The 26,621-nt window shown below is 42.2% G+C and overlaps 1 protein-coding gene across 27 annotated transcripts in view; it reads right to left on the reverse strand.

The window, feature by feature from the left end:
* Nucleotides 1-339: 339 nt before the first annotated feature.
* Kcnma1 (potassium calcium-activated channel subfamily M alpha 1) overlaps nt 340-26,621 on the reverse strand; it is a 702,678-nt gene continuing 676,396 nt past the window's right edge. For 9 of the 27 annotated variants that reach the window (XM_029468762.1, XM_029468760.1, XM_021182652.2 and 6 more), the window contains 5 exons: nt 22,152-22,346; nt 19,684-19,802; nt 17,075-17,299; nt 14,768-14,796; nt 340-8,091 (listed from right to left, as the gene is read on the reverse strand). In XM_029468762.1, the coding sequence (XP_029324622.1) occupies nt 7,937-8,091; nt 14,768-14,796; nt 17,075-17,299; nt 19,684-19,802; nt 22,152-22,346 (723 nt within the window). In that variant the 3' untranslated portion in view covers nt 340-7,936. The remainder of the gene's footprint in view (nt 8,092-14,767; nt 14,797-17,074; nt 17,300-19,683; nt 19,803-22,151; nt 22,347-26,621) is intronic. The other 18 variants (XM_021182654.2, XM_021182646.2, XM_021182653.2 and 15 more) reach the window with 5 other exon arrangements.

The raw sequence follows: 26,621 nt of genomic DNA on the forward strand, positions 1-26,621 counted from the left end.
GTGATCCAGTGTTGACTTTTCAAGGTTCTATGGAATGTAGGCAGTGTCTTTAGAGCACTATATTCTGGAGTCGCCTGTAGCAGCATGTGACCCTCTCAACCAGTGTGGCCCTGTATGACTCTGAGATTTTTAATGACACCAGTAGCCATTCCTCCCCAACACTGCTCATGCCAATGTTGGGAAGTACCCTGGCCCACAGTTGCAACTGGAGAAACAACTTCATGGCTGCTTCTGGTCCACAATTTCACCTTCACAAAGGAGAAGGGGGTGAAATAGGACCTTAGGTAACCCTCCCCACACCCTATGGGACAGTTACAAAGACACAAGAAACACTCCTTGTTTTAGAACACAAATACATAAATTTTTAATCTGCGAAAAATACAAAATGAAACCATGTACAAGTTATGTACAAACCCTTTTTACAAGACAAGAGAGTTATCACTGGTTGTTACAGATGACAGAGTTGGGTAGGTCATTTCAGAGCACCAGCATTTATTCTCTTCTCCAGTTCCTGTCTGGTTACATAATTCATCATAGCCACAGTCACCATGCCAGCAATCAAAGTGTGAAAGACAGAGAAACAAACCACGCTCTTTTCCCTTAATGAATGTGTTGTAGGCTGACCTCTGCATATGGGTACCTCTGAATTGGTTTTTTTTTCCCCTTTGTCCCCTGAAGAAATCCCAAATGAAGGTTTTGGTGTTAAGTGGGGAAAAGTCTCTTTTCGGCATCTGTGTAGTGGGCCAAGAGCCAGACACTTTAGGCAGGATGTGATTGTACCACCTGGGAACGGAACGTTTTTAATTAGGATTTCCAGGCAGATCTGGGTTTATGTTTGAAATGTTGCAGTTCTGGTCAAATGTGTACACAGCGGAAGGAGAAGGGGAACGGCTCTGGTTTCTTGGAGACCTGGGGCTTGACTTGTCTCGTTATAGGGGCTCCTTCCCCCATGACTACCTCCTCCTGGATGACTACCTCCTCCTGTCCTTCCCCATGACAACCTCCTCCTGGATGACTACCTCCTGGATCCCTAGGGCAGGAAGTTCGGGGATGCTTTGACAGGCACATGTGTTGTGTGTGTACATTTCCATCTAAGACTCTAAACAGCAGGACAGGTGCTGTTTCCTAAGACAGGCCCTGGGGAACTTTGGGGTCAGCTTTGGAGGACAAGAAGAAACACAGAAGTTTCTCGTGGGATAAACAGACCAGGGGAAATCTCTTTTCAATGTAATATTCTACCTAGAAAGGAGCTCAGTTTTCACTTGGCCAAAAAGCATTCCCGTTTACCCCGGTCCAGAAAAGCCACCAGAACAAGGCGACCTTCGTATTTTGTGTATGAAGACTGTTGCAACTAGAAGGTTCTGGGTGTGCTATGCATGAGGGATGAGGTACAATGGGGGTGATATGAACTGATGAAAGGAGAGACTACCTCTCAAGACCTTTCTGTGGGAACTTTAGAGGGCATGCTGATGACCTAGATACCCTGTGTATCCCATTTCCATGGTGTAAAAACTGACCGAGAATGGCCTGCTACTTTCTCACTCAATCCAGTCTTCAGGGCAACCACATGAGATAAAGACAAGGAGAAATTGGTCCTTACAGTCTGCCTCATTACTTCTGAGTCACTATTTCAGATCCCCTCCATCTCACCCCTCATTTACTGGTTCATTTTCTCTATTTTTAAACCCCTCTTTCTGTTTCCCACTCTCCCAATACTAAATAGATATTCTGTCCTAATCATATCAGCTTGGTTTGCTCCATTGAGCCCCTGAAAACTTGGCTGTAGCCTCCAGACAGTTCTACTGACCTGTCATCTAAGCCTATGTTTTCTTTATTGAAAAACCTCATTCAGACTTCTCCCTTTATAATTACCTGAGTCACAGGGGCGGGGGGATAAAGGGGGCTTCCTCATGATCTGGACCTCCCAAAACATCTTCTCAGCTGTTTGCATCTTCAGTCCAGAATACCTTCGTGATTGGAATGGATCGCTCCCCTCCTTTTTATAGGGATGAAAGCAGCCCCTTTCTCAGCTGTCTAAATTCTTGTCTCACATTCTCATCTTCTCCTCTTCTTTCTGTCCCTCTGCACTGCTCTGTCCTTGGGGTCTGCAACAAACCATTACTTTTTATAGACTCTTTCAAACTCCTGCCCATCCTTAGAATCCAAGTCAAACTTCCACAGCTGTCATGGTACTTACTTGCTATGTAGCCCATCCAATTAAAAGTCTTTATTGGATGCATGTTCTACATAACATGTCTCCTGTTGCCAAGAAGGGACACAAGCTGTCCAGCAACAGGTGCACAGGGACTACTTGATCAACTCATGAAATCATTGATCCATCCATGTTCCTGAATGAGCTGGGATGTTGCTCCTCAGCATACTTAACTCTGAAACCCCATCTAGTCTACAACGCTTGATTAACCGCTTCAAACTGCTTGTTTCTTATCTCCTGCTCTATTGGAGGACAGTGTTCTATCCATGCTTATTCTTTCTCTACTGGCTCTTTAGGGTGCTCCTTTAAGTTGGATTTCAAGCTTACTGCAAGCAAGAATGTGTCATACTCATTCCTCTAACTAAATTCTTGATTATTCTATGATTTTTTTGGTGGTCTCCCTGGTGTCTGTTAAATAGTATAACCAGCAGGACTCTTTGTAAAATAATCTGAAAATCTTTTCCTTTCCTTTAATCTGTGTGGTGGACCCATGGGTATTTTAATAATTGAGTACTGCATGACAAGGTGGAAATGTAGGAAGAAGGTAGGTGTTCTTCATGGTGAGCTGTTATTGAGTGCAATCACAGGATCTCAAGTTGCTGAGAGATGGTTCAACTTGAGAGCCTATGTTTCTGTGATACTTTCCAGAAAGGATAGAATGTCTCAAAGGCTTCAACCCCAAAGGGTACAGTCACCACTACTCATCGCTCCTTGTGCGGCCCTTTCAGTGATTCTCTCTGACTTTCTAAATCAATGCTCTGATTTAAATGTGGCTCTTCAACCACCCACTTCCTAGTTCCTTCCATGAACTCTTGCCATACATTGTTTTCAGTAAGTGCATGGACACAAATTTATTTTTGAAGGTAAGTTGCTCCATATAGCAAAATCATCTTGGTACTAGTGCATTATAGCTCCTGAAGGCCTCTTTCATTGGAAAACAAAACAAAACAAAACAAAACAAAACAAAACAAAACAAAACAAAACAAGACAAAACTCAAGATCCTTGTACCTCCAGTCAAACTAAGTATTTCCTATTGAAAAGTCTCCACAGCCCAGCCTATTATTTTTCCCATTCATGGTTCAAGGGAACCTCTTCTTTTCTAAGTACCACCTCTTTCCAGGGCTTCTTAAAGTGTTGCATCTATCTCTTTTTGTTCTTCCTTCTAGCCTTTTGATATATACTCTGAGTTTTGCATTTTCATGCTCAAAAGCACAGTTAAAAAGAGTGATCTAGAACAAAAAGTCTAAAAGAGAATCATTTCTCCATGAAGCCATGTGAGACTGGAATGCAGGGGGATTCTAACAAGTGTAGGGCTACATGGGTCCCTTTCTTAATATTTTAAATATTTTAAAATCACCCTTACCATAGGTATTCAAAACTGAAATTTAAAATGTCCTCTGCATAGCCTTATTTTAGTGGTAACCTTGGAATTATTAAGAGGTATGGGCAATGACCAGTTAAAAATAAACTTAGCTTAAATAACCTAAATGAATCCAAAGGGACTCCTTATTTTATCAAGAGGTCATGGGATTTAAATGAGAAATCATTGTTCTATTGCAGAAACATACTTGTTTAAAACATGGGGGAAACAACAGAGGCAGAAAGAGAATCTAGTGGGAAAGTTGAAAGTGATTCTTCAGTTTGTCTACGTTTTTGAAAATGATGGCTAAAGTGATAAGTAGTGAGGGCTACTGTATCTATGACTTTACCACCATTCCAAAAGCAGAAAATATGGTTAAAATAAAAATGAGCAGATCTTGGGCTGGAATTTAATGTTCAGTGAATTTGTGTGATCTCTTGGTAATTAAGATGACTCTGAGTCACTTGTCTGATACTGATTTTCGTTGTACTTTTCTACCTCTTTCTATCATTCTTTCCACAAGGTCCTCCTGGACCATGCTATTGACAACTCATAATGGCACTTTTGAATGTAAGCAGCAAAGACATTGTGCTATCATGGGCACAACCAGACAAATGGAATGAAATGAGAAGTAAGGGTGAGTGTAGAGAGGGGACATGAATGGAACTAGCAGTAGCAGAGTAGGGTTGTCCAAACTCTCTCTACATACTATTGGAGCTGTGGGCTAAAGATGAAGAGACTATCCAATCTCCACTGCACCAAGAGACAGGGAAGGTGGAAAGGAAGGCTGTAAAAAGAAACCAGAATGACTAAACCCAGCTCATCAGTGGTGGATGTGAGGCTGAAGGTAAACCTTTGCATCTCCACTCTAAGAGCTTTCAAACTGGAGAATATAGAAATGAACCTGACTGTTCTTTGTCCAGAGCAGAGAGTGGATGCTGTGTTTAGCTCAGAAATGCTATATGGATAATATGGCCAGAAGAGCCATAATTACAGCTCTGGAAAAAAATAGTCTCCCAGGGCTTGGCTGAAGTAAGGCAACCACTGCTTTAGTTGGTCTGAAAAAGACCTTCATCATCTCCACGAACCATCCTCATGTTCAAGTCAATGAAACTTGAAGAATTTAAAGAACATTTTTATAGTTAATAGCTAAAATTATATGAGTGCTCTTGAACTTCTAAATCAGGCACAGTTGGAAACTTTCTGTTCTCCATTCAAAATATCTCTAATTTCATACATTTTCCCAGTCTACACTTCCAACTCAACCCAAAACCATTCTAATTCCTTTACTAAAGTCTTCCAACACTTAAAAACAAACAAACAAATAACAACAAAAACAAAGTGTAACTTGTAGAAGGAAGGCTGTTCTTCCAAGTGACTTAGACGTAATCAATTTATAAATATAAAACACCTTGAGTGAATGTCTTCTATTTGCTATAGCAGGGGAGAGTAATTTCAAAATACAGTTGCTTAGACAAATACAGACTGCATTCATGAGAAAGATGGTGTTGGCAATGATGTACACAGATACAATGTTCACAGGTACATCATTATAAAATGATGTACACAGGTAGTTTCCATTTTTCAAATGGTCTGATTCCCAAAGCACCCAAGCATCATTAGTTTGCCAAGATAGCTTTTCTGAAACCCTAATCAGGGACTAAAGATCAGACCCTTCTAATGTGGAATATTCCAAAGAGGACCACCATTGGCCTAATGTGGATGGAAAGACTATTTAATTCTACAGAGGACTCAGAACTCAACCAACAGAGGCAAACTGGGAACTTTGCATGTTGTCTTGAGCCCTTCAGTTCTTTTTTTAACAAATGTTATTTCTGTTTCAACTGAGTTGCCTTGAGCTTTTGCCAGATGGGGCCACCACATGGTCATTTTCTGGACAATCTGAGAATCATGCTTGACCTCTTCCTCATTTATTAGTCTATCATAGAAGGAAATGGATTTCTATTATCTAGGGTTTTGGAAGCTGCTTGGTGAGTGGAGGGAGTCACTTACTGTAGGAAACTATTAGAGCCATTATGGTTGAGAAACAAGTTTAGATTTAAATCTCTAGCTAGAGTGGGAAACGGGGATTATGTTTCTGATTCCTGCCTTCCATGGAGTAGTGTTGAGACCATTATTTTTCTGATGGAAAATTATTTAGGTAAAAAACATTGGTCACCATAGGAGATTAAGGAACTAAGACAAATTCAGAGGTAAGGCTAATTGGAATGAGTGTAAAGAAGAGCCTACTATGGTTCAGGAAGGAAAGAAGAGCGTGGATTGATATGAATGTACTTAGGTAACCCCAATGCAAAATCATGATGTTAAAGGAAGTCTTAGCTTTCAGGAATGCTGTCAAGATTCTGGCAGTGGATTCTCCCCATCAACACATCTGAGTTCTGTTGGAAACCAAGAAATGTTTATAAGCCCGAATATAAAACTGCTGACATCATTTTAGCCTGAGTAGACTAGTGATTGGTTATAAATATTTTTGTGTTAACAATCCAATTGGACACACATTATATTCACAATACTTTTATAGAACTAATTCTACAAAGTGTGACAACAGAGTAACCACAGTCTGACAAGTCACTGCAGGACAATGCCTACAAGGTGGAAGCACAGCTATATTGGCTCTGCAGGGAGTGGACAGAGGTGGAAGCTCATTTTGCCTACATTGGATATTGGAGTCCTTAGTGAACATGTTTCCATAGTGATCACATTGCTTTTCTCTGATCTGATTTGTACTATCATAACTAGGTACCACAGAATCATGGCCTAAAGAGTTCATGGAAGAGATGTCATGGGTCTGTAGGGGCAATTTTTGTTGATTTGGAAAAGTGTTCACATTTTACATTTCTAAGGAAATAAAAATCACAGTCACACTCAGGATTCTACAGAGACCCTGATGATCATATCAAAGGTCGATCACTGTGGAGTTGAAAAGACTTTCTGAGTCATTGGAATGAAACAGTTGTTGAGGTGACTATACACTGGGCATGCATGCAACAGCAGAGCTCAGACATCACAATTGCATCTGATGGCTAGAAAAATCTTTTGACCACAGGTTGAAGTGGCTGATACATTTTATTTCATTGCTGGTAATTTTCCAAGGCCTTTTTCTAACAGTCTATGTTAAGAGCATGACTTACTTTCCTTTTGGTTGTTTACTGGTTTTTGGTTGGTTGGTTGGTTGGTTGGTTGGTTGGTTAGTTGGTTGGTTGGTTTTCTTTTTTTGTAAGTATTTTAGCAAGTTTGAATGTTTTGTCCCAGCAATTCAACCAAGGAAAGCCAACAAATGAAAATCTGAGCAACAGTCATCTCCTTGACAGACTTCCAAACCAAAAATTTGTGATAAGCATGCAAACTTCTTAGATCCTATCGTTAGGTAAAGTATTCGTTGATGTTCACCAACTTTTAGGCTAAAAGCTCTGAGCAGGGAAAAGAACATAGCAGACCCTCCCACAGTCCACATGACTTGCTTGGGTGCCTTAAAAGTATGAAACAGGGAGCATAAAGCATGGCGGAGGAGACCTCACCATGAGATCAACAGAGTCTGCTCTTGGGTGCCTCTGGCTCACAACCTTCACATTCTAGGTGTGCCTATAACCCTTCCCCATATCCTGAGCTGGTTGCTTAAACCTGATCTGGCGACTGCAGAAAAGTTACAAGAAGCTCTTTCTTCTAAATATATAAGCAAAGGATAAGAAACACTGGAGAAAAACGGAAACTACAAAGATAATGACTTTCAACTGGGAAGATAATGAAGTTTGATTTGTTAAGAGCTGGTGTCAATGCAGATCAAAACATACACCCATCCAGGAGAGGGGGAAATATTCACCTCTGCTCTTTTGACTTTTTTTTTTTTGATTTACTGAACTATGTGCATACAATATTGGCCATCTTAAATTTGTTTTAGTAATCCATTTCCCTTCTTTACAAATTGGGGTGGTGACCATCATTCTCCTCAAAGAAAAAGAGAGAAAGAAGAGAAATGTGCATTAAGGAATCTGGCCACTAGCTCCTTTTGATTTTGCATTGCTGTGATATATGGGAAGATATCTGGCAATGAAAAAAAAGAAAAAATATATTTTCTTTCTAATAAATAAAAATAATTTAAAACACTAGAAGCTATACATGACTATTTTAGTATGTTCATTTATAAATGAAATCATTTTCTTTTCCAAAATACATGGAAGCAGTATTCAAGGCAAAGAGAAAGATCTGTCTAACTTTATTTTCTTGCAATTCTTGCTTATTCTAGAATTTCCACCAGTGATTCAGCATGTAAGAGGAAGAAAAGTCACGTCACCATTTATGAAGTTTGTCAGGCTTTAAAAAAATAGTTCTGGTCTCCTGGGAGTCAACATTCATCTTCAACTTCTCTGATTGGAGGGATCAGGCTGCTTGTGGATTTATATTGGTTGATCTGGTTAGCCATGTGGGTACTCATGGGCTTGATTTGAATGTTTCTGGGATAGGCATTATCCGGCTCATCTGTAAACCATTTCTTTTCTGCTAAAGGGCAAAATGGATAGAGAACAAGAAGGAGAAATGAGAAGCTTAATTAGTCCTAGGTTGAGCTTTTGGAAAGTTCATTGAAAATGCATAAAGGTAATCAATAGAAGCCGGCAGTGAGTTATTGCTAAGAAATGCAGTGTACAGAAGCCCCCGAAACCTGAACCATGCCTCTCCTCCCTGTAGCAAGTGAAGAAAGAAATGAATGTGCTATCACCAGGACTGGGAGGCACTAGGAGGAGCCCGACCTCAGAGACTATGGTGGAGTAGATGAACACCATCCCTACTGCAGCGCACATGGTTCAGAAGGTTTTTTTCAGTTTAACCTCTTTCCCAGCCTTGTTTTGATTTTGTTATGATAAGCAGACTCAAAGGTAGTTGTTAGCTGGACCACTTCTGTCCTGTCTGCATCCCTTAAAGGAACCCCACAGGATTTGCTGGCCAGTAAGAGTGGAAAATCAGAATAGAAAACTATTTTAAAAGAGGATTTTTAAGTGGCTTTTATTTAAAGCACAAGAACTCTGTGAATATGAGGTCATGGAAGGAGTTGCAGGTGGCAGTATCTCAGCTAACTCTAATAACCCAAGCTATGAGCAGAGAGCTCATGGTGGCTTGCCACTGTCATTTCCCCACTAAGAGCTAAGAAGTGGATGAGTAAGACTGCTGAGTCACGGCCTTTCAGGGTCTCTGCAGAGGATCAACCTCTTAGCTGGCCTGTGCTGTTTTCTAGGGTCTAACTCCAAAGTATGCCCCTTTCCAGAACTGACATTTTCTGAAAAATAAGCCATGTGAAGCAACTGGGCAATAGAACATCTAGCGTGGGGCAATGTAGGCTTCATTACAGTGGCTTAGGGAAGGAAAGCAACTTTCAAACATATTCACTGCCCAAGAGATGATGATCCCTCTTGCTTCTGTTTGTTTCGTTTGTTTATTTGTTTGTTTGTTTGTTTTATTGCTTATAAAACCATTTGCATCTGCCTTGTGTCTGGTTGTAGACCTACCTGTTACAATGATTGCCCAGCTTGCTGTGTGCGTGCCTTTGCATCTGACTCTGTGTGTGTGTGTATGTGTGTGTGTGTGTGTGTGTGTGTGTGTGTGTGTGTGTGTTGGCTCATAAACATTAAGCATCTGTGATGAGTTCTTGATCACTCTGCTTTTTCCACCATCTCATGCCCTGGCTTGTCAATATGGCTGCCTCTGGGGCCAGGGAAAAGCCTGAGGAAGGTTCAAGAGCCCAGGTTAACCCTCAGGACACTTCCTACCTCTTCTATGCTCCTCTCTGGGATCTCTCCTGCCCTGGCTATCTCCCCTATGACAATGAGGTTCACTTTGATTTGAACAGATTGGCCGAGAGGAATTCATAACGCTGTATCCTCAGAGTGAAACTAACTGATTAAGTGCTTTAAATTATTCCCCCTGACAGGATGATAAAGTTACAATCTGTTCTGGGATGATCTACAGCTTGCCAGCCTCCTACAGCTTCTTTCTACATTCATTTATCTTTTTGTCAAGCAGAGGTTTTCCTTTTTTTTTTCTTTCCCTGAGCTTCAATTCCATAGATCTTTTAAAGTCATCAGCACATCTGAATTATTAATGAGGCTTTAGAGGCAAGACTCCTGATGGGCTGGTTAAAAAAGGTTGTATAGAAATCTGGGACTGTGTACACATCAAAATAATTTCAGCTCCATTTAAAAAACCATTTAGTTCAAGTGTGACATAGATGAACCATTATGCATTTGTGGAAACCAATTTTTTGGTGATCTACGATTAAACTAACCTTTCAGAGAAGAGTAAAGTGTGATAGTTATCATGTTTTAAAAGCATTGCCAGGTCTCTGAAACAATTTCCAACTATGACTTCCTCACACAGCTTATGTGCAGAGATGGCTCTCGGAGAGGAGCCTGGTGTTTATGCTGTTTGCCCAAGCTGCCCTTGGCTCTTGGCCGAGTAGTTACCCGGAACGATTTTGCTGAAGGGATTTAGTGCTGGGTTGTAAGTGCCAGGTAGGAAGAGTGAGTCTCAGTGATGGAAAGGAGGGTGTGTTTTGGGTGAAAAACCAAACAGCTGCAATTTGCTGAAATTTTTACAACTGCTGCTGAGAATAATTGTTGAGAATTTAGTATTTACAGTTCAATTCAAAGGGGGTATTTTGACCTTTCACCATGGAAAGAGTATCAATTTCCTCCAACTGCCTGTAGGAAAGACGACATTATTGGCCTCATTTAAGCTCCTTTCTCTTTAAATTTCTTGTCCAAAAGAGAAAACCTAGGCAGTCTAGCCCATGTGGTTTGAGAATGCAGCTTCAAGCAAGGAAAGGGTTGAAGGCAAACACCTCCTCATCAGGAGGTGAGGTTCTCATTGTTCCTGACAGGACACTGTTTAGCTCCAGTGTCTCAATGACTATGCTGTGGAGGCATGGTCAAGTACGATGTTGAGGAAATCGAACTAGTGAGTTGTTCTGGACATTGTCTAAATTTTGGGGGGACAAAGGTCTCCCAAATAGCATCAGAGGGGTCATATTTTAATGGTCATCAGTCACTAGGCTTCTGTGTAATGTCCTTCAGGTAAGATGGGGACAATATGGCACACAGAATCTTGGCATTTAAAGACAAAGCTGTGCCAATGGAGAAGTACAAAACTGAACACTGGAAGGAGGACTCAAACTAGGAATTCTAATAAGTACTGAAGTGGTTGAGGCAACTCCACTCTAATGCTTGGCTTATCTTTGTTCTCTGTGGCCTTATTTCATGCCTGAGGCAAGAGGTTCTGTGATCTCTGGGGGCCTTCTTGGTACCAGACTCAAAATCAAAATGCAAACAAAACAAAATAAAATACCCCTGTTTGTTCATAAACTTCTTGTGGTTAATATATACATGATGACCTCATTCTGAGGACACTGTGTGACCTCTAAAGAGCTTTTGTCATAAGGCACTTAGACACAGGAAGGAAATGTCATGTTCCTATATGTGGTGAGCAGGCTGGTATAACAAAATAAAATTAAGAAAATAACTGGAGGTAAAAATGACAGCTACACTATTGTGGGTGTCACACAGTGGGCCAATTAAGCCACTAAGTACACTCTGGACACACTATGTGGAGGGGGGCCAATGAAATGGCACTAGCTTGTGGACTAGTATCAAGTATACCTGGATCTCTCACATACTCCCTGCTCTGAAAAGGTTATGAAAAGCCTCCTATTGTTATCCATGCTCTATAGAGTACGGTTGAGAAAATAACCTTCCAAATCTTGTTGGCTATGTCAATGGAACAGGTATCAATGACTTACTACACATTCAGCTACATGGTCAGCAAATAATATTTGCTAAGTTTGTCACTGTTATTCATGATTCAGGTACTGTATTGCAATGGCTAAGATTAGTGCATAGACTTTGGCATTCTTCATATTCCATATCTGTCCTGTGAAGATTCTCATAAGCCCTACATCTGGTTTGATCATGAGAGTTAAATGTGTTTACAGATGTAACTTGCTGAGTAGAGTACCAGTGATGGCTGCCTTAGGCATTAGCTTTAAGGTTAGTATTGGTATAAGTATGATGTAGGAGTGGGTGACACCTTCTGAATGTAGTATTTGCAAATGAACTTCTTCAATGGAGGAGCCAGAAGCAGAGACCTGAGGTGTATAAATTGGGGGCTAGCCTGAAGAATGTAGATTGTTGCCATAGAGGTGACTCAGGAGGATCTTGTGGGTAGTCTTTGCCTGGAAAGTGAATTGGAGTAAGGCCGAATAGTTACTATAATAATAATAGTATGGTGTTATACTGGGGAGTTCAGGGTTGTGAGGCAGTGGGTCCTTGTTTCTGATGGCAGTTTTCATGTGAAGGATGTCCTGCCCCATGGAAAGCCACCTACGTCTTCAATTGCCAGTATAAGGAAATGATTGGTTAGAACAAGAGTTTAGAGAGTTATTATGGTAAAGAAGGGCCGAATTACCTAAAGTTCCCAAAGAGGAGGGAGAAACCATTGCACTGTGAACAGGGGACTTTTGTTGGCACTGTGGTTGGTCAGTGTTGTGGTCAGCCTTTTCATATAACTACTCCCCAGAAAAGACTGCTGAAGTAGGGAGCTGATAACACAGTAAAGGCACTTGGAATAACTGGCTTTCCATAGCACCACAAGCTGAGGCTTTGAGAGCAAAGGCATGGAAGGAAAAGATCCCATTTGGATACAGAGGACAAGACAGCAATAGCTACAAAGAGTTCCAATCTGTAAGGGCAAATCTCTGTGGTTTCCTGGATTACATTTCTGATAGGCAGTGTGGTAAATGTCCTACACTTACAAAGCCAGATGCTTCCCAGGCAAAAATATGCATCCAGCCTCCTCCTCTTCTACCTCAGCAGAACATAGCCATTCTGAAACATAAGCATAGTTTCTACCAGACTTTGACAAGTTCCCTTTTATCTCATTTCTCTGGAATGGACCACTCTGACTGTCCATCCTTGCATCCAGCCAAACCCTGAGGATACTCTTGCCTCTTAGGTAATGGAGTTTCTTCTGCTCCCTTCCATGTGCAGTCTCCTTATGGGAGATATTTACCCAGCTCAATGACAGATGCCTACAGCTACTCCCTTATCATATTATGACAAAGCAGGGATTGGCTGATGGAAGCTGGTGGAGAAATTGATTTGTACCCTGTCTTATCTTTTGCTCCCAGAAGTTTCTGTACTTTCTTGTTCTTCAAGGAGTCTGTTGCTATAGGAACCTGGAAGGTTGATATAATTGTCTCTATTGGGATATAGACACCTTTAAGGCATTCCCCATGCTGAAAGACAGTCAGTCAAAGGTTCCTCTGGTCACCTAGGATCTCAATAATGTTGCCAACAGGCATAGTCAGTCTCTCTAGTCCCTAAGCTCACAGGGCTTGTCCCCCTGGCTTAGAAACAGAATCTGGCTCCAAGAGTCTGACACCAGCAAATCAGCTGTGTCAACACCTCAGGCATTAATGGCCACTTTTCTAAGAATAAACCAAGGGGATGCAGATAAATTATAAGAGAGTTTGAAATGTGAAAATGATTTCAAATACATGTTGTGTATATCTACTTTAATATCCTGTGTCATAAGCCTTAATTTCATAATGGAATTGGAAACATCTCCAAAATATAGGGGAGACTGGAAAGTTCAAGGGTCTCTTTCAACTGGATTTGAGAAGGACTTCAATAGCAGCTTCTAGGGATATTAACAATTCCACAGTTTTCAGACAGCTGGTGCAAAGCTTTGCCTCATACTCTCCAAATTCACTTAACATTGGCCCTTTCCAAAGCCTGACCAAAGCAAACTGAATGGCTCACAAACTGCTTCTCTTCCAGAACTGGGGATATCACCGAGCTTTAAGCTGTGATTCTTATAAAATATGTGCATTTTTCTTTTCACAGTGTTCTCTCACTTTCTAACATTCCTTGTTTGTTTCTAGTTTGGGCAAGGAAGAAGTAGGGCAGAGACAACACATGAAGAACCCATGTGCCTCCTTCCTAAAGGAGCCTCTCTTCTCCTGAAAGAGGGAATTTTGAGTCAAATGGTAAATGGTGGAGGAATGTCTTCACTCTATTAAGAAGAGTATAATATAGAAGTTTCAGCTAATAAAAGGGAAGTCACCATGATCCCCCATGATCCTGTTGCCACCAGATATATCAGTAGTCACCCCTGATCAATTCTCAATGATCTGTAATTACCCAGTGGGGATTATGTGCCCAAAGTCCAGAGAAAACTCCCAGATTTCATCTCATGTCACAGTCTGTTCCCATTCCAGTCAGTTACAGTCTCATCTACTGGAGCCACTAATCAATTGCATTAAAAAGACACTTTGGGTTGGCATATGTCTGCCCCATTTGTGGTTGGGATTTAACAAATGTCTGAATGGCAGGTGGTAGGAGACATGAGTGAGTTCTGTCCAGACTGAGTCATCAGCCCCTTCAGAACCTGGCATGTGCTCTCAAGTGGATTCACGGGGCTCAACAGCTTTGACTTTGGTTCCTTCTGATCAAACAGGAAAACAGACCAATGCATTTGCCATTAATAACCCTCCTCTTACAGACCAAAGGAGGGTCAACTATTAACAGAGAAGCACATTTGCCAAATGGAATAGCTGTGAATATCTTACAAAAACATCTATCAACCGGCATCATTGTTCGATTTGGTGGGTCTTGCCAAGATCAACACAGAGATGTGAACAGACCAGTTGGGGCTGGGTTTGGGCAGTAGTGATGGGGCCAGTGGAAGAAGCTGGGTTTCTCAATGGGAAAATGCTTTTGGACTTGGGGCAAGGTACCGAGGTGGGCAGGGAGGCCACGTGCAGATTTGAAGGCAAGCCAGATGGAGAGAAGTTATCCCCAGATTACCCGACCCCCAAGAACACCAAAACAAACTCTAAGGGATCTAGCCATAGCAGCAGCACAGCCTCATTGCGCTGAGCAATTGAGAAAGTAGAGGAAGAAAAAGAAGAAGGAAGGGAGAAAGGAAGAGGAGGAGAAAGGGGGAGGGTGGAGAAGCAAAACAAATGAAAGAGAACCACAAACAGAACAATTTAAATAAAAATAAACAATAACAGAATAAAATTTGTAACTCCTTTTTTTTTTAATTCCACAAAAGTTTCACAAGGACAACGTTATAGAAGAAAACCCCCAGCAGTGGCTAGGTCATGCAGAACCATTAATTGTCATACCTTGGCCCATTCTAGTCATCCTTGTTGCACTTTAGAGAGAGAAGTAAGCTATGTGAGTTTTACAATGCTTTGAAACTGTCATTTCCTGTTGAGCACTTTAACTGGCACATTCTTATAGTTATCAATGTTCTGAAGGCGTAACCTCATAACCTCCTTTGCAAAGAATGCATGAAGATCTCTCATGATCCAAAACTAGGGGATATATATATATATATATATATATATATATATATATATGGTTTATATATATATATATATATAATTATATATAAAGAGATAACTAGATGTCATATATAAATCAAATACATAAGGACAAAAATAATTTGAAAAAAATACTTCCACTCACAAGACTTTTGAATTTACATGTATACATTGACTGCCCACCCATTGCTGGTTGGAATACTGCACTGCCCCTGTCTTTGGTGTGGGGTGAGGTGGAGGTTCTGACGGAGCCTCACCATTTTTTGTCAGTAAAAGTGCTTGTCAGTCACACAGCAAGCAAATCTCCAAAACCATCATGCTGGAGGGGACAGGGGATCAAAAATCTAAACCCAAAACATTCACCATAAAAACACCTTTTAAAAAGAGATGCTAAAGATATGACAGATTTCCCCCCTCCTTTCTACCCCCTGTTCTATCAGAGGATTTCTAAATAAATATCCCAAATAAGTTCACATGAGCCCAAGGCTAGTCTACCCATACCAGAATTTGGTTATGGTAAAGTTGGCCAATTTTTCAGAACTCTATGTTTTTAAAACATAATTTGCATGCATAAAACATCTGATAGTTGCATATTGGGGAAAAGGTATCTATCTATCTTCCCTACCTTGATGAATAACAGTTTTTTTTTTTAAAGAAAAAAAAAGGAAACAAAAGAAAGAAATTAACTACTGCAATGTGTTTGGCTTACTGTTGCAGCCGTCTCCTTCCAATCTTGAAATGAAGGGAGAGGCTCTCTCCCCTGTCTCTCATCTACCTATAGGAATTGGCTATACATTTAAGAGGGTTACCTATGTTAGACCTTTCCTGCCAGCCTTCTGCTTTGGGACAGAGCATCATGCAGCTGTGCCAGCAATTTAAATGTGGTCGCTAGCTTTTGTCTTTCTTGAATCAACTGTGGCTCTATCCTCCTACGTTCTGATTTATTGAGCACGTCAGCTCCTACAAGAAACCATTATCTATCACTGGGTTTGTCTCCTTCCGGCTCTACCATTGCCCCAGCCTGAATTGTACTTGGCATCGGGGCCCTCGTTAGTCAAACAAAGGGGAGTAAAAAGGTCCCTTGAGAATGCATGGAAAAATACTTGCTCTTTTCTGAGTGTTATTTATTCTGTACATAAGGTAAGTGATTCACCTTTTAAAGGATGTAAAAGTCCCAGGAAGGCAGTTCTTAATGACTTACATCTGATATTTATGATACATATGGCTTTTCATCCCAAATGTCAAAAGTGAAAGAAAAAAACTAGCTATCCCTATGGCAGCATAAGGAGACAGAATAACAGTTTAATATGTGATCAAACCTTTTTTCAGGTAATTGAAATGACTAAGATTTGATACATCCAGGAGTGGAAACCTGTTTTTCTCTCTGCATTAAAGTTAGAAACATTCACTTATACACCTGAAAGACGCTAGCTCTGAGACAAAAAGGCTTTGGTGAATAAGTTTAAAAAAAATCTCTGATGCTCTCTCACAACAAGCAGATACTTAATCATCTTTTGCGCACACTTGGAAAGCCTTTCAAATGTTTTGCGATACCTCAGCCCAGAGTGGATCCGATCAATGCATTTTCATTGCTTTTGGTTGCTTGTTTCAAATGACTGTGTGCTAACTTAGTGTGTGTGTATAAAAACAGAGAGAGAGAAAACAAACAAAAAATGAAAAGAAAAAGCAAAACCCAAAGCATCCTGATGATCCTGATAAATCAGGAAAACCTACTTTGCCTAACTCTCAGGTGCTCCCTTCCAACCTGTGAACTCATCCCTGCAGTGAGCTATTTATGTCTGGAGGATGCTTTTAGGTTACTTTCCCCCTAGAAGCATAAATAACTTTTGGTCCGTCTGCTTATTTGCTGTTGCGCTCAAGGGTTTTATGGTGGTGAAATAAAAATGACAACCACATGCACACTATCATACATATGCAAAATGTGTAAAAAAAAAAAAGAAGAAGAAAAGAAAAAAAAAAGAGGGGACTATAGGGAGCAGGAAAGTTACTCTGTTGGAATACCAACTGGGGAAATGAGTAGCAGATACAGTTTCACACACGGGTGCCGGTGGCTACACATATCAAAGTCGCTCTTCTTGAACGTACTTCTGTTTGTCGCGGGACTCCCTGGACTTGGGCCGGTTCGGCCGATTTGCTGTGGACGGGATGGAGTGGACGGAGGAGCTCTTCTTACTGGACGACTGTGAGGAGTGGGAGGAATGAGACAGACTGGCCCGGGATTGGCCAGCATTGTGGTCAAACTGCATCAGGCAGAAGATCAGGTCTGTCGGTACGAGCTCAAACTCGTAGGGAGGATTGGTGATGACGTACCTAGACAGAGAAAGCAAAGGTATTGCAGGCTGAGTCAAACAGGCACACCACGGGACTCTCCTGTAACCTAAAAGAACTAATTGCCTGACTGCTTCAATCTATCTGAGGAACTGAATGATGTACTTGTTCCAGTCGCCTCAAATTTGCTTCCAAATTAAAGGAAATCTTCATGTTTCACTCAACAAGGCAGCTAGAAGGGCAGGCAAAGGTGCAAGGTTAGAGCTGGTAATGGGAAAGCCACACCATCATTCACATGGGCCAAATGTACAAGGGTCAAGTTCATGACAATCGCACAATTGCACTGTAACTTTCATTCTAGAATGTCTTGATAGTCACAGATACACACCACAGGGTCTCTGTTTGTCATACCTAGTACCTCTTTAACCAAATAGCTCCCTAGTTGTGAGAGCTTGACAAGCCCTCTGACAATTAGATCAGGCTTTCTCTGGCTGACACCCCCACAACTACAGTGATCATCAGCACATTTCCTCTGCAGCAATGGATCTCAAAGTGTGGTCTCCGAGACTCCCAGCAACCTCAGAAAAATGCTGGGTGTTGTCCCCAGGGATATAACTCAGTGGTAGAGCATTTGCCTTGCACTCGAGAGGCCATAGGTTCATTCCCTAGCACAGGAAAGAAGGAAGAAAGGAAGGAACAAATGAGCAAACTAAAAACCAGAGGGAAAACATTTTAGTAACCTGACTCCCTGATCTATTGAATCACAAGCCCCAGGGTGGGGCTCTGTAATTTGGTCTTTGGAAACTCTGTAGGTGAATCTCCTACTTACCGAGGTACAGAAAAACATTAGTCTGTGTGGGATCGTGAAAGGCAGCCTGTTTGGGTTGAATGAGGCTTGCTCCGGAGACCCAACAGAGTCTCAGTAAAAAACTCTACAAGGGATGGAACAGTGAGCCATGTTCCCAGCTACTGGTGCCTGACACCACAGAGCCCCCAACTCCATAATTCTGTGACTATAAGTCACACAGATAAAGCCCCAAGCTCCAGGCATTCTGGCTAGACTCCACCCCCACAGTTATCTGACTATAGCCAGATCTGCTCCTCCCCACAGCTACCTGCCAACAGCAAGGTAGCCCAGCCCAATATAAAAGGGGCTGCTTGACCCTTCTCTCTCCTTAAGCTCTCACCTTTCTTACTCTCATCTCTAGCCCTCCTTCTCTTTCTCCCTTACCCCCTCTCTCCATGTGGTCATGGCCCGCCTCTCTCTTTCTTTCTACCTTCTCTTTTTCTCCCTGCCTTTCTACAATAAAACTCTAAAACCATAGACTGTTTCTGCTCATCAAGACCTGCTGTGCTTAAAAGATGGGGTAGGCTTTCCTCTAAAGAGCCACATTAAACCTCCTGCCAGAAGGCCTTCTTGCGTTCCAGCCATGGACCAGACCAGGGACTCTTGCCCCTCTCTTCCTTCCCCTTCCTCCCTTCGGCCCCGGGGATGACTGAACCACCTCTGGGGCCCGCACTTTGTTCTCAGCCCATCCTAAGTATCCAGCTGCATCTGAGATGCCCAAGACTGAGAACCTGTTATCTCTGGCCTCCATGGGGTCCAGAGACCTCGGACTGCCCCTTGCCCATCCCCTCCAGACATCCACCCAGGCCAAATGGAAATCGTGCTGCAGTCTTCCCGCTCGGAGCACCAGAACTCTGAGGTCGCCGATGTTCCCCCACTCCCTTTATTCCCCCACACCTACTGCCCTGCAAGTCTGTAACAATTTTTAGCTCTGGCTAGGCACTGTAATTCCCAAGCATTAAATATATAAACATCGTTATATAATTTTAAATGTGCACAAATGCTTTTACCTTATACACACCTGAAATGACTGTAATCATAGTATTTTTATTTTAACCCCTCAGCTAATTGTAATCTATAGATCTGAGAAATACCTCTATGGCCCTCTTTCTTAGAGTATACTATACAAACTCACAGGTTTGAGTAATCCTAACATGCATTCTTAATGTTTTTCCTGTCATGAGTTTACTAAATGAAGTCATATCAGAAAAATAAACCACAAATTTAAATATATATGAAAGAAAGTGAGTCAATTAAAACATATGAAGCAGAAATATCAGCAATAGGAAACACATCAGCAACCAAGGAAGGTATGCATGGGACCAGAGCTTGAGATTCTGACTTCTATGAGGGTAAGGGACCTGCTTTACAAGGCACAAGTTCTTCCCTCAGTGGCTTCACATGTACTATTAGTAATTAAAAAAATAAATGTTTCTCCTCGGCCCTCAGCTCAGTATTAGATTTGGTGCAAGCAGCGTGTTGAAGACGTGCACACAGTGATGTTTGCCTGGAGGAGACAAGGAAAAGCATCGGTACCATTGCCTTCAGGTGAGATGGCAGGGTGGGAAGACACACTCACCTTTTCGTACACTGGCTGGGGGTGCTGAGGTGGGCATCTCTCAGCCGGTAAATTCCAAAACAAAGCATGTTATATGTTTTCAGAGCTTTGCAGAACAGGTCACCATAACAACCACCATCCTGGGAGACAACAGAGGGAGTGAGAGGAACATCAGTTTTTATTTGCCTGGGAATCAAGGTCTGGGGGGAAAGAGAAGCTTGTTTCCTTGTCTCTGGAGATGGAGGGTCTATGCCAAGAGATTGTGGCTGAAGATGTCAGTGTGGCTAACAACCTGGACCCTCTGTACTTTCACTTTGGGGATCTGACAACCATAGGAGCTTCCTCTGGTGTCCCCACAGATCTGTCTGTAGCTCAAACAAATCTCTGTGTTTCCCTTACCTGAGGTGCATTGGTGTGTGTGTGTGTGTGTGTGTGTGACACTGGAAGGTCTCAATTGTGTTGCTAGAGAGAAGAAAGGAACCCTACAAAGAAAGCAAGGATTCTATTTCTCCCCCAACTCAGCTGTGTCCACTGTGATGGGACTGGGATGTCAAAACTGCCCAAGTGATAATGAAAACCACTGCAAGAATAAAAGAGACCCCTGTGAGTCCTATGGTGAGAAGATTCATTCAGATGAGGACTGTGTGAAAAGCACAATTTGCAGACCTCAGAGATGTCTAGGGGGATGAGGATGTGGGAGTCTGCAGGCGAGATAACTGGGATTCAAGGCACTAATCAGTCCACAACCACACCCCAAGTTCTGGGGCTCGGCGACTCACAAGGTGCACAAGGTGAAAACAGTGTTCTTGTTTGGAAACGAATCAAAAATTCTGGGCTTCATGCAGACACATGACTCCAAGCAGACTTTATTTCAGAATGGCATGACGGAGGGAATTAAATAGGAACTGTATGTCTTTGCTATAGCTGGAATCAGGATGATGGGCATCATATTAGGCTGAAAAGGTTCTAACATCTTACGAGTATTGAAAACACAAGTCTGATTCAAGTGGATAAGTAAGGAAGTAATGAAAAAGAGCCACTGATTATGGAATTCCTTTTAAAATGGCCCCAGATTAATGTAGGTCCTAGCCCATAAGGAGGCATTGGTGTGTTACAAAACAAGACATTCTCCGCAATGGGACATTCTGGGGAACACTATTTTTTGTGCAGTAAGTATAAATATCCCAAAGATTCACGGTTCCACTCCTAAAACTCTTTCTTTAGGTGAATTTGGAATAAAAGTCAAGGTGGGACTTTTCCCAAAGTGCCTGACCCAAGGGAGTACACAGAATCCAAACAGAGGCTCTCCTCCCCTCCACTAAAGGAAGCCTGGGGAAGAGTGGCTGGGTCCAGACTCAGAAACCCTAAGACCAATTAGAGACATCAAGAAGGTGCTGGTTGAGACCCTGCCACTTTGGCTAATGGTGCTGGATACACATGATGGTCTTGATACTTCAAATCCCACCAGTGCCTGGATGGTACTATGAACGAAATATCCTCAAATGAAGCTGTGTCTATAGAGACCAGCTACTGATCAGAACTTCAGTCCACTGGCAAGATTAGAATGCTGCAAGGTCAGAAGCTCATTGCCTTTGGGCTGGTTCTAGCCCTCTAGAAGAGCTGCCGATTGCCCTGTCAGAAGTGCTCTCTGTCAGAACTAACATCTTGTGACCAATACAAACATTTCAAAATCTATTAATTAGCAGATGACTAAGTGCCACCAGCCCAAAAGTTATAAACGTTACCAGACAGCATCCAGGGCCTATAGGAAGTCTCTCAGCCTGCTTCTGGTCTCTCAGTATCTGCTTCTGGTGTATCTACCAATGAATTTTAAAGTTGCCTCAATTTCTAGCTTTCTTGGTTCTGTGAAACCATGCAACTTCGTGAAACTGTCTTCATGTGAAAACAAGGAATTTGTAGTATGTAAAGATGTGTTCCTTAGCCGTTAACCCCCCAGATGGCTCTAGAATAAACTATCTCTTACTCCCCTTTAAGATGAGTGCTATAATTTTTGTGTCAACAGTATGCAGATACAAAACTATGGTACCAGGGTTTGGGGCCAAGAATCCCCATGCTCAGGTAGAGTCAAAGCTGAGTGGCTGAGTATCAAGACTCTGCTAAAATGCTTAACAACCTTGGCTGTGTTTTGTTAGCACCTGCCCCTTCCATCTCTGTGAAGAAAATACCCGAGGAAGGCAGCAGTGGAGGAAAGGCCCTTAGCAACGAAGCCACGATGCCTTGGTGCATATGCCCTGGCACCTCAGTTGCCAGAGCGCAACACATCAAAGATCTGGTAGGTGTATTTGCAGGAAGACCTCTGTATAAAGTGTGGGTCCTAGTAACTAAGGCTCTATAAATTCCATTTCTTTAGTCTATTACAGTGGAAGAGACACACACAGATGCCTAGCTTGTCACCATCCAACATAGTTCATTCAGATCATACTTGCTACAGACACTGGACTCAGGAGTTATTGGAGCTGTAGACTCACCCCTAAGTCTGCAAAGGGCCCATCTAACAGGGCTAACTGGGCCACTCGGCAACGGTCCCTGTTGGCCAGTGTCTGCGGAGTGCTGTAGCCTCCTCGAAGTGCATTCTCCTCAGCTATTAGAGCCTCGAGCTCTGGTGTGGCTCCTCCTGTCACCAGGGTCCGTATTAGGGTGAGGATATTGTCATTGAAGTATGTCTGGAGAAAGAAGGTAGAAGAGAAGCATTTTTAAGCCAACATCCGAAAATCACAATTGATGTCCAAATTACAACTTTTCTTAGTATCTCCCATGAAAGATTCTGGCCTGTCTTTTTGAATACTTGTCTGTGGGAAGGGAAAAGACAGCAGCCTCCAATCCTTTCAGTCTTTTCTCTCCCACTGCTTCTACTATGGAAACCTTACTTAAAAATTCTTTTCAGAGGATTTTTCTTGAAAGGAAGTTGAAAAGAAAGGTGCTCCCCACCTACCCAAAAAACCCCTACTATTGGCAGGTATACAAATACTACCTTGCCTCTGTCAGCCTAAACATCAACTCTGACACTGGAGACAAAATAAATGCAGCATGCCTGGGCTGCTACCCAAAGAAGGGCAACCTCTGAGAGCCTGTCACCCATATGTTAGGAGGCCACCCACAAATGGCACAACTTCCTTCTCTTTGGAATGAGATACCCAGAGAATCTAGGATGCCACACACTCAGTGATTTATCGTAGGCTTTGATAATGGCTGGACCCAGAAGGCCTCGCCAATCAACCAGCTGCATAAATCTATGAGCTGAGTAGTTTAGTGTGCATGTCTTAGATTTTTTGCAAATAGCCTCAGCTGTCTGAGGCAAATATGGGTGATTAAAGAACTTTCCCCTACATGTACATTTCTCTCCCACCTGGAATATAGTAGCATTCCTGTCCGGAAGAAGGTCATGGGGGCTTTAAAATTTTTAATTAAGGTCAAAACAAAAAACAAAAAACCTTAAAACAGCACAAGTTGCCCAGCCGAATGTGAGAAAACATCAGGTAAAGGTGGCATGTTCCATTTTCCTCCATGAGAAGAAAGAAAAGTATCTCAATAAAATCAAACCCAATCCTGGCCATGGCTTTTGGAGTTCTATGTGCCTTGTGAGTGCGTTAGGCAGGTGTCCCGTGTTCCATCCAATAGCTGACTGTGAGCATCCACTTCTGTGTTTGCTAGGCCCCAGCATAGTCTCACAAGAGACAGCTATATCAGGGTGCTTTCAGCAAAATCTTGCTGGAGTATGCAATGGTGTCAGCGTTTGGAGGCTGATTATGGGATGGATCCCTGGGTATGGCAGTCTCTAGATGGACCATCCTTTCGTCTCAGCTCCAAACTTTGTCTCTGTAACTCCTTCCATGGGTGTTTTGTTCCCAATTCTAAGAAGGGACAAAGGGTCCACACTTTGGTCTTCGTTCTTCTTGAGTTTCATGTGTTTTACAAATTGTATCTTATATCTTGGGTATTCTAAGTTTCTGGGCTAATATCCACTTATCAGTGAGTACATATCATGTGAGTTCTTTTGTGATTGGGTTACCTCACTCAGGATGTTGCCATCCAGGTCCATCCATTTGCCTAGGAACACAGGGCCCCCAACAGAGGAGCTAGAGATGGAACAACAATATGAACTAATCAGTACCCCCCCCCCAGCTCATGTCTCTAGCTGCATATGTAGCAGAAGATGGCCTAGTCGGCCATCAGTGGAAAGAGAGGCCCATTGGTCTTGTAAACTTTATATGACTAAGTACAGGGGAATGCCAGGGCCAAGAAGTGGGAGTGGGGAGTGGGGGAGGAGAGGGGGGAGGGCATGGAGGACTTTTGGAATAGTATTGGAAATGTAAATGAAGAAAATACCTAATTAAAAAAAAAGAAATTGAACCAATAAAAAAAAAAAGAAGAAAAGAAAAACAGAAAGAAAAGGCAGGTGCACCCTTATCCGCAACTTGCAACTTTTTTGAACGTTTACCTGACAGTGGGTCACTGAGAACAAAGCAGACTGGGATGAGGGCTCCTCCCACTCTGTCACTAGCTTTGTGTCATCCTGTCCTGGGCATGGGTGTTTACAGTCACTCAAATCAGCATGGTTATTAACATTAAGTTTATGTTCCTTATTGAAACACTCAACTGGAAGAGCACATAGAATTCTGACTGCAAAGAATGCTGGTAAAGTTACAGGCAGGCTATCCCGCTGAGAATTTATGCTCATAGTTCAGCTGCTCCCTGGTGTGAACAAGCAGAGCTTAGGATACCCAAGAAAGCAGATGCATATGGGATGGCTAAGGGGGTTGGAGTCTCAGGGACTGCCCTCCTTTGGGTAGCAGCCCAGTCACTGCATTTTATTGTCTCCGTGGAGTCAGAGTTGATGCTTGGGGCTCACAGAGGCAAGGCAATATTTGCATACTTACCAATTCCTCTGAGTGTTTGTTTTTGTTTTTGTTTTCAATCGAGATCCCATAGTGGAATGCTTTTCTCAGAAGCTGTGGCCTTAGGGAGTTCTGGACCTTTTTGGTCTCAGTGTCATCACACATAAAATTGAATATCAGAGCATATATAGGATTTCCAATTCTTAGCACCTGAAGGACTGAGAAACTCAGGGTCCAGGAAGTGCTGGTAAATATGACTGACCTGATCGCAGAGACACTGGGGTAGGGACTGTTGTTGATGATAGAAGACAGTCACTCTCATCCCCAAATATCCCTTGACTGCTCTTTCCTGTTGCAGTTTTTGTCCTAGAAGCTGGAGGGCCATTATTGTCCTTCTTCCTTGTGCCTGTTATCTCTATCAGCCTCAGTGCCCAAGATCGCTCTAGACCAGTGGTTCTCAGCCATACTATTGCTGGGACTCTTTAATACAGTTGCTCATGTTGTTGTAACCCCCCAACCATAAAATTATTTTTGTTGCTACATCATAGCTGTTATTTTGCTGCTGTTATGAATCATAATGTAGATATCTGATATGCCTTATGACTCTGAAGAGATTGTGATGCACAGATTAAGAATTGCTGCTCTCGACTAAGGAAGAACACAGGGAAGGTCCTGTAGACTACATTCTGGAGCCTGATTACATTTACCAACGGCATGTTAACATTTCCCAAAGTTTTCCCTATAGTCTGATCCCCCACCCTCAGGAGCAGAGGAATATCCTCCCGAGTCCCATCTACCGTAGTGAATAATGGAGAGCTGAGCACAAAACTTACAGGTGCCTCTGTGCTCCAATTACCATTCTAGACCAATGGCCAGGAGATAATTCCAACCATAGGTACATAGATGGCAAACATTCATAACCCCATTTGCTGACACACTGTCTACCCAAATATAAAGAAATGAGGGACATTTTTTCTTTCAGAAGGAAACAGTTTTCTTTTTTTTTTAATTTTTTTTAATTAGGTATTTTCTTCATTTACATTTACATTGCTATCCCAAAAGTCCCCCATACCATCCCCCCTACTCCCCCACCCACCCACTCTCACTTCTTGGCCCTGGCGTTCCCCTGTACTGAGACATAAAGTTTGCGCGACCAATGGGCCTCTCTTTCCACTGATGGCCTAATAGGCCATCTTCTGATACATATGCAGCTAGAGACATGAGCTCCGGGGAGTACTGGTTAGTTCATATTGTTGTTCCACCTATAGGGTTGCAGATCCCTTTAGCTCCTGGAAACAGTTTTCAAGATAAAATGCAAATGAATCTGTTTGCATTTTATGTTTGCATAGAGTGATGTGGTCTGACTGGGACAACTATAACACTCCTCCGAGGCTCAGGGAACAAGAAAGGACAAAACTTTCTAGATGTAACATGGTCAATGCACTTAATGATGACAGTTATGGTCATCTGCACAAGAACTATACACAATTGGGTCAAATAATATTTTATCATGGATAGGGGAAGGAGTCAGAGAGACCCCACCCCTCCTGTAGGAAAGATTGGCAATTAAAAACTGTTGGAGGAAAGGCTGTCATTTTCCTCAGTAGTGTAGCCACAGGCACATTTCCTTGTTCTAGTAAATATCCTCGGACTCAAGCTTAGGTAAGAAACCCTAATTAAGCTGAGAGGGCCACAGACAAAATGAACATGGAAAAGTAGAAGTGAGAACTACTGAGACAAGGAGTTTCAGTGGGACAGAGAAATGAAAAGAGGGGAATAGAACTGACTACAATTCATTATATGCAATATATATAAATCACACACACACACACATGCATACATACATATGGGTGAAAATAAAAACAAAAAAACAAAAAATGTACTAAGGAGCATATAGGGCAGATGTTTTCCCCTTATAATTAGGATCAAAAGGAACTACTTTCATGACTTTAATCTTAAATTGCACTGGAGGTTCTAGCCAATTTGAAAGAAATAAAAGAGGCATTCATATTGGAAAAGAATGAAGATTATCTGCATTAACAGGTGGCATGGCACTGTATTAAAAGTCCCAAGGAGCGCACTAACATGATCATAAGTAATAGG

The sequence above is a fragment of the Mus caroli genome, chromosome 14, assembly GCF_900094665.2.
Source record: "Mus caroli chromosome 14, CAROLI_EIJ_v1.1, whole genome shotgun sequence".
Classification (NCBI taxonomy): domain Eukaryota; kingdom Metazoa; phylum Chordata; class Mammalia; order Rodentia; family Muridae; genus Mus; species Mus caroli.